This window comes from Charadrius vociferus, unplaced genomic scaffold (assembly GCF_000708025.1).
Source record: "Charadrius vociferus isolate BGI_N301 unplaced genomic scaffold, ASM70802v2 scaffold14, whole genome shotgun sequence".
In the NCBI taxonomy this organism is placed as follows: domain Eukaryota; kingdom Metazoa; phylum Chordata; class Aves; order Charadriiformes; family Charadriidae; genus Charadrius; species Charadrius vociferus.
Window position 1 is genome coordinate 9315416 of NW_009648876.1, and position 8069 is coordinate 9323484.

At 53.0% G+C, this 8069-nt stretch overlaps 3 protein-coding genes across 3 annotated transcripts in view; 1 reads left to right on the forward strand and 2 right to left on the reverse strand.

The window, feature by feature from the left end:
- Nucleotides 1-4735, reverse strand: part of ISCA2 (iron-sulfur cluster assembly 2) — a 7732-nt gene extending 2997 nt beyond the window's left edge. The window contains exon 1 of the mRNA XM_009887029.1: nt 4660-4735. Within this exon, the coding sequence (XP_009885331.1) occupies nt 4660-4735 (76 nt within the window). The remainder of the gene's footprint in view (nt 1-4659) is intronic.
- On the forward strand, nt 4711-6843 carry NPC2 (Niemann-Pick disease, type C2). Its single transcript, XM_009886971.1, has 4 exons — nt 4711-4812; nt 4923-5030; nt 5272-5444; nt 6061-6843. The coding sequence occupies exons 1-4, from the start codon at nt 4734-4736 to the stop codon at nt 6145-6147; spliced, it is 447 nt and encodes a 148-aa protein (XP_009885273.1). The 5' UTR covers nt 4711-4733; the 3' UTR covers nt 6148-6843.
- A 990-nt stretch (nt 6844-7833) lies between these two features.
- LTBP2 (latent transforming growth factor beta binding protein 2) overlaps nt 7834-8069 on the reverse strand; it is a 66618-nt gene continuing 66382 nt past the window's right edge. The window contains exon 36 of the mRNA XM_009887030.1: nt 7834-7908. Within this exon, the coding sequence (XP_009885332.1) occupies nt 7834-7908 (75 nt within the window). The remainder of the gene's footprint in view (nt 7909-8069) is intronic.

Here is an 8069-nt window from a genome sequence, read left to right on the forward strand (position 1 = left end):
GAGGGCCGCCATGGCGCCCGCCGAGGCGGAAGTGTTGAGGCGGCGGGGGTTGCTAGGCAACGGGTTTACCCGCCCCACCGAACGAGCGGGCTGAGGGGACCCGACGCGGCCGGGCGGTGCGGGGTGTCCCCGGAGGCGGCGTTCCTCGGCGGGCAGAGCTCGGCTGCCGGCTCGGTAAAGCCAGCAAAGCCGCTGGAGCTTTGCACAAGGGCATGAAGCTGCTATTCGTCCTTGGGCATGTTTGCTTCCACCAGTGGTGACACTTCACGGAGGGATGTCGACAGCAATAAAACAATAAAGAGTAATAAAATAAATAACTCGGCGCTTTCCAGCAGAGTGTGTTTGCTCTGGAATTAGCTCATTCCGAGCAGTACCTAGAGACCCTGAGAGGGATCAAGGTGGCTGCGCAGGGTGAGCTTGGCAAGCAGAGGAGCAAGCACGGGCCAGGCCAAAGGGGTGTTTTAGGGGTTTTGCCCTTATCCTGGCTTTTCTGGTTTGCTGCCCTTTATCAGGAAGGGGGCTCAGCTCAGAAATCGCCGCAGAGGCCAGTTTTCCTCCAAGGGGGTGCTCAGGATCCCGCACACCCACACCGTCCCTCCCTCCGGCTCCTTGCTTGCCTCCTGCCCGAGCAGGGCCCACAGCACCGGGCAACACTTCCCTTGGTGGTTCCACTTCCTCCTCCATACCTTGGATCTCCCCAGCTTTGTCCTGCTCCCTCCTAGGGGCTTAGCAGCTCTGCATTAACGCTTCACAGTCAAAATGGCAAGCAAGCAAACAAGGAACTCAGGCCCAATAAAAGGTTACACTCCTTTTATTTGAGGTGCTTTTCCTCTTGAGAAACTTGTCTCTACAGAGTGGCTGTGGATGCATCTTCTCTTACCCGGCTGAGTCCTGAGCCTGTCTGGCAGCCCCAAGCAGAGCAGCCCTGCTTAGTTTCTCTCTTAAAGCTGAGCATCTGACATGTGACAGCATGTCCAGCTGGTTGTTCAAAGGTGCGTCATGGTTAAAAGAGCCTTTATCTCTTTCTTCCTCATGTGCTTCTGGGGGAGGAATCCTGTTCCTCACCCCAGGCCGGGCCTGTGGGGAGTCATGCAGTGGGATGGCAGAGGAAAACCAGTCATCCCAGTAGGAGGGGGTGATTTAACGTCACGGGATCATGGACCCTGATGGTTTGCTTTCGCACTGTTCCACCCTAACCAAGGCGATGTTTTTGCAACCATGTGCTTTTGCTTATTTGTCCCACCCTGAGCACGTAAAAAAAGACTGGTCGGAGCTGTTTACTTTTGGTTGCTCTTGGGTTAACTTGAATGATGTTAGGATAAAGCCAGGAAAGTATCACTGGCAGGGTCCCAGGGGGGCTGGTATTAATGCAGGTACCTGCAATGGTTGATGAATCCTCAATCAGGCATATTGGAACACTTAATGTTTTTTTTTAAAAAAACATATTGGGGTGTATCTCCAGTTATTATCAATGTGATGTCCCAAAAGCAGATGACTTTGGAGGAGCAAATTAAGAACTCCTGGGAGAAAAGGCAGGGGGGATGATAATGCCTACTTTCCATATCACACCTGCTTTCCATATCGCGCCGACTTTCCTGCTCTCTCCTGCAGGGTGTATTAGACCACTCCCACTGCATTTCCCTGTGTTGTGACTACATTCACTGTGAACACCTTTTGGAGGATGGATATAGCCCTAAACCCAGACATGCTCACTCTCTAATTGCCTTCATTTTTACCAGTGTTAAGTGTCACAAGTGTGATAAGTACCTTCAAGGCACTTCAGGATGTTGCTCAGATGGTTATTGCAGACCAAAACAATGAGAAGGAGGCCAGCTGGCCTCACTCAGAGTTAATTTAACGTAATTAATAATCCACTACGCCGAGGAGTGACTCAGATGCTGGGGGCAAATTTTTTGAGTGGCTAGGAGAGGTGGGTGCAACTAAGGAGAATGGCTACTTCTTTGCACCTCTTTCTTATCACTGGCTGTTTTTTCCTTCTGCCAGCTATGTGGTATGGTGGTGTTTTTCTCTCACCTAGAGTTATTGTCTAGGTTTTCTTCCTTCCTAGGCTATGATTTTGTTGGTCATCTTGCTCCTGATAGCTTGATGTAATCTGTTTTTAGGTTTGGTTGTGCTTTGTTTTCCCCTTCTTATTCTAGTCTGTGGTATCTGGGTTTGGGGAGTTCCTTTAGGTCCCTTTTAGCACACTGTATTGAAGAGATTTGTTTGTGAGTTGAATTCTCTAGATATTTTGCTCTATTCTTCTCTGCAATGTGTGTACTTAAATCATCTTGTGTCTGTTTCGGTGGAAAACTGAGCTTGTTTCAGCGATTCAGGAACTGGTGATAATAAAACCTCTGTCGTGGCATTGAATGTGAGAGCAGCTTGCGATGCATTTCAACATTAATTCTGATGATTTGTAGCAAAAGGAGTATGTTCTAGCTGAAAGAACAGTAAAATTGATTAGTCTCTGTATGTGGATTTTCCTGAGAACCTCGCTTCTGTATTCAGTGCTGCTGTAGTGCCTGCAGGTGTGTCTGTTTACCCAAGCTGCAATGCTGTTAGAGGGATTTGGATTCACTGGGCATAGCTAGCTCATAAAGCGGAACCGTAGGTTTCTTCCTCATGTAATAGAGTTGGTTGGATTACAGAAATGAAGAACTCGTGTATCAGTCTTGCTGGAAAGAATTTATCTGTTGGCTTTCTTAGCCTTTTTTCTTGGTGTTTCTGCACTTTAACACTAGCTCCCCGTGATGTTGGTAATTGACGAGTTCTGCCCCTCTGTCTTTCTGTAAAATAATGAGACCAGCCTAAAGTTGCATTGACTATTTCTGAAGTATTTTGGTGAAATGTTGCACTCCAAGGTGACCTGGAGGCCCACGTCTTGTATCAGATGTTGAAAGGGGCATTTGCCTAAAAGCAAGGTCTGTCAAGATGATGATGGTTATACTGCCCTGGGGAATTTAAGCTTTAGTGCTGTTATTGCAAAACTGACGTGATGGCAATGCGTGATACTAGCTAAAAACCTCGGGTAGAAGGTTCTGCTTCTTTCCTGTGTAAAGGCCTTGGTTGTAGTTTTACAGACTTGAGCTTATTAGGCTTTTTATTAATCCAGTTCTGGGTGGGATACATGTGTTAATTCTGATCCTAGATTCAATCGTCTTCAGTTCAAAGCCTTTGAAGTAGGTGTAGCCCTGTATGTATGTAGTCACTGTTGTCACACAAAAGCGTCTGCAAAGCAAAGGCTTCTGGAGACCCGTTTCACAGGGAGGCATCCTGATTTAATGCATTGTGGAATTTGCTCCCAAGCATGATGCTGCTTATCCTGTGAATGTGTGATGGTAGTTTATGGTGTTACTCGGACCTGACCGCACTTCTGCTCCCAGCAGTCAGATATGCAGCTTTGCTTATCATCTGTAAGACTTGAAGGATGGGGAGAAGGAAAGCCTTTCTATGAGCACAAGTTCCTGTGCACAAGGAAAAGACTTTATGTGGGTCAGTTACGAAGAGTGCTAGGTGGGCTTAAATATATGGTTTAATCTCACAGGGGTTTTTGTTTGGGTGGGTTTGTTTTTTTTTTTTGATAGGGCTGCTGTAAGGACCCTGATCTTGCTTGCTTGAGGCCTCTGCAAACTGAATGTCTATTCAGAATCTTAAATAAATAAAACCCCTGCTCTCCTTTCTGAAGGAACGGATCTTTTTTTTTCTTTTTTCCTGAAGAACTGAAGTGCTCAGCAAAGAGATGCACAAGAGTCCGCTCGGTCCTGCTGACACCTCTGGGGTTTCTGGTGCGACACCCTTTGTGGAAAGCCTGAGCAAAGCGTGGGGGTTTTGCCTCTGAGTCACTTGGCAGCGCAGCTGAAGCTGAGTAGGCAGATGCCTTACTGGGACAGAGGTCCGAAGGGGAGAAGCTGTGTCAGCTCTGCCGCGTTCCTACCAAATCAGCGCTCACGTGCCTTTATCTCCATTGTGTTCCCGAGGTGACCCTGTTATGGGAAACACTTGCTACCATGTGAAACTGGTGAGAAGCTGTAAGGTTTAGCTTGGGTCAAATGCTTGCTGAAGCGTCTTAAACATCCACTGGTTTGTCTCAGCATCCGCAGCACAAAGCTGGGAGTCTCTGGTGTCCCCTGGGTTTGAAAAGCAGCACTTGTACGTGCTATGAAAGGTGGCAACCACAGCCATTACTTAGCAGACATAATTCCTGGCCCTTGGGTTAGACAGACAGCTTCCAACACGCGGAATGCAAGGTACGGAGTAAGTAACGAATAACACTATCGGCCACGCTACGACACTAGCTTCTTAACTTTTTATTTTTTCCCCCCTCCCTTTCAGCAGAGGCAGTGAAAGAGCTTCCCAACCCCTCGCACGGGCTGTGCGTGAGCGTGTCCTCCACCTGCTGCTGGAGAGGGCGTCCGTCTGTCCCAGCGCTGCACTTCACTTCCAGCACAGACACCCCCCCTCTCTGCCCCGTCCTCTCCTGTACCGGAGGTGTCCCGGCGGTGCATCCCCTGCCCTCCTCCATGCTCCCGCCTTGCCCTCCCCGCACCGCTGCCCCGCGGGACTAGGACATGTCTGCTCCGCCCAGTCCCGCCACTACAGGCCCGGCCCCGGCCCGGCCCTGGCCCCGCCCCCGGGGCGGGGCGTTCTCCAGCTGACCGGCGGGGGGGGCCGCCGCGCTCATGTGACGCCGCCGCGGAGCCGCCGCCGCCGTTCCCGGTCTTGCCGCCGCCATGGTGCTGTCGCCGCTCGCCCTGCTCCTGGCGCTGGGCGCCACCGCCCTGGCCGAGCCCCTCCGCTTCGTCGACTGCGGTGAGTGGTGCGGGGCGGCAGGAGGCAGCGGAGCGGGCGGGCGGACGGACGCGGGGCGGGGGGGGGTCAGCGGGCGGAGAAGGCCCGGTAAAGCCGGCTCTTCCTTGCAGGTTCCAAAGACGGCAGCATCCAAGAGGTGAACGTGAGCCCCTGCCCCACGCAGCCCTGCCAGCTCCACAAGGGGACATCCTACAGCATCAACGTCACCTTTGCCAGCAGTAAGTATCACGTCCACAGCTGAGGTGCGGGGGCGGGGGGCGGTCACCTCTGTGTCCCACTGCGTGGAGAGGAGTGGGGAAGGGTGGCTGGAAGGGGTCTGGGTGGGAAGAAGTGGCCGGGGAGAAAGAACACTGCTTAGTCGTGTTCTCACAGCCTCCAGGGTATGTCAAGGAGCCGGGTGTAAGGTAGAAATGCGTTCTGTGCTCCGGTGCTGTGCTCATGCTTCTCCGTGTTCTGCAGAGATCGAGAGTCAGGGCAGCAAAGCGAGGGTGTATGGCGAGATGCTGCACGTGGACATACCCTTCCCCATTCCTGAGCCTGACGGATGCAAGTCCGGGATCCAGTGCCCCATTCAGAAGGGCCATTCCTACAGCTACCTGAATAAACTCCCAGTGAAGAGCGAGTACCCCAGTGTAAGTAAGCAGCTGCTCTGTTCCTCAGAGCTACTGCCCTTCCTCAGGCAGTCCCACCACCTGCCTTTAAGGAAGGACACCCTGTCCTGTGGTGGTGGGTAAGAGGTTAGAAGACTTCTCAAACTATCTGGTAGCGCTTCTGCTGTGAGTACGACTCTGTCTCAAGTTCCTGCTTTGGGACAGACCCAGCAGCCTGGCTCCAGCTGCTGAGAAGAAGCTTCAGCTGCCCAAGTATCTGCCTGTTCTGTACCATGCTCGTATATAGCCTCCCTGCAGAGCCTGCTGCATTCAGCTAAATGCTCCCAAACTGGGGATGCTTGGCTCCAGGGTGCAGTTCAGCTGGGAGGCTGCAGGGTGTTTCCACTCTGCTTACTCAGAGAGCGGGGATCTGAGTGCAGTGTGTGGAGGTCTCCTGCGTCACGCAACTGAACCCTCTGTTCATGTACAATTCTCCAGGAGTCACCACATGAGTGTGGCCCATCTCTTGCAGCAGGGGCAATGCCCCAGCTCTGTCCTCTTTGCACAGAGCTCCACACAAGTGATAACTCCCCTCCCCGTGGTCTTGTCTTATGGTTTCCTGAACACTCATTTCGCTCTGCTCTTCTCTTCCTTTCAGATTAAACTGATTGTGAAATGGGAGCTGGTGGATGACCAGGACCAGATGTTGTTCTGCTGGAAGATACCAGTGCAGATCACCAGCTGAGGAGCCCTGCCATTAGCAGGGCTCGGGGAGGGGAAAAACAGAAGACAACACAGGCCAAATTCTTTTATATAATAAGCATTTCTTACTGCTTCCTTCAGAGCTCTGCAGCCTCTGAGCAGCCAGTACTGTGTTCCTGCAAGGTCAGCTGTGGGCAGAGGGCTCTTGCCCCATTAGAGCCCTCTGGGGTGTTCTCACAGCAGCTCGAGGGGGAGCAGTGTCTGCTGCAGGAGTGACTGAGCATCGTCTTCCAGCTGCTCTGCGGAGGCACTTTAGTTGTTTGAAATGGAGCTGTCTGTCCTCACAACGGAATTTGTCTGCAATGAACCTGGCTGCTACCTGGTAACCTTTCAGTGCCTCTTCTAGAACGCTGGCTGCATCCACCTTCCTGCGCTTCTCCTGCTCCGTCGTGACCGGGATGCCCCTGGGACCTGCGTTTTCCATCCATGCAGCTGAAGGAGAAGGGAGGGAGGGAGGCTTTCCCTGAGCTGGCAGCGTGCTCTGTCCTGGGGCCCTGCTCGAGGCAGCAGGACTGCAGCTGGGAAAACTTCCTTTTTGTGGATGCAAAGCCAAATGGCGTTTGTCTCTGCAGGGATGATTCTTTCTCTAACCGACGGTTTGCACTACTACTAACTTGGAGCTCCTGGGAGCCCCTGAACCTCTTTTTATAACTTTCCTTTTAATAAAGGCTCGACAAAATCTGCCTGTGTTGGCTTCTGTGAGCAGAGATGAGCAGGTGGAAAAGCAGAGTGGCTTTGTGTCTTCTAGTTGGGGTTGGGGCTGCTCTTACTTCTCAGCTGAAGGCATGGATGGAGGTGGTGTGCTGGCCTGAGTGTGGGTGACCTGCAAGCAGCCAGGCATCTCTGCTGGCTGCCAGGGTGTCCGGCTCGCAATGTCTGCCTGTGCTCCTGCCTTGCTGGTCCTGTGCTGGCTTGAAATTGTGCAAAGACTCCCTGAGGAGATGGTGGTGTAGGACATGGCCTTGCTTGCTGTGGCATAGGTGAGAGCCTTTCTCACTAGGGCTCTGGGGCTGGAAAAGCAGCTCAAGGGCTCTTGCCAACTGCAGAAACCTATATGCTCTCACATTTAACCTGCAGCCCACTCTGTGTGTGAACAAGGCAGGGTGTGAGCAGCCACAACAGCGGTGCTGTCTGAGGGGGCTGGAGTTGGCTCCTGCGGCTGGCACTGGTCTGGGGAGATAAGCAAGTATTTGGCCTGGCAAAGGGTCTCTGCTCTGGCTCAGGAGCAGGAAGAGGTTGGGTGCCAGCATGAGAGGGTAAGAATTGGCTTAAGAGAGGCCTTGCCAGACTGGCAAGGGAGGAGGTATACACGGGGAGGATGTGGCTTTGGTATCGCTTGGTAGAGGCAAGACAAGCACAGTTCTGACCGGCCCCAGTGTCTTGAGCCACAGGGGCCCGAAATAAATGTTTTATTTAACAACATGAGAGAAGTTTCCAGCAGACTCGGTTTTAAAAAAAAAAAAAAAGTCACCAACAACTTTACAGAAAGGAAGCTGCACCTGTCCCCTCGCCCAGCCAGTGCGGGGCATGAAGGCAGAGTGCAGGGCTGAGGGATGCACCTGGGCTGGCTGCAGGGAGAGCTGGCTCAGGGGCCCCTCCGGCCTCTCCACCACAACCCAAGGTTAGGCAGCAGCTTTAGAAAGCTGGGGTTGACCCCCCACCTTGCCCTTCAAAGCTCTGGCCTGAAGGCTGGATGCTTCACGAGGAGCGGGGCCAGCACCCGCGGCGTGGGTGAGGCTTGTCGCTAGGTCAGTGCAGCAGTGGCAGGGAGATGAACCCCCTTTCTCAGCAGAGCGAGGGGGCAGAGGCTGGGGCTGCATGGCAGAGGAGTGTGTCCCGTGTGTCTCCGGGGCACGGGGCGATGTGACGGGTGCTGGGGGCCAGGGTGGGCTCCGCTGCCGCAGG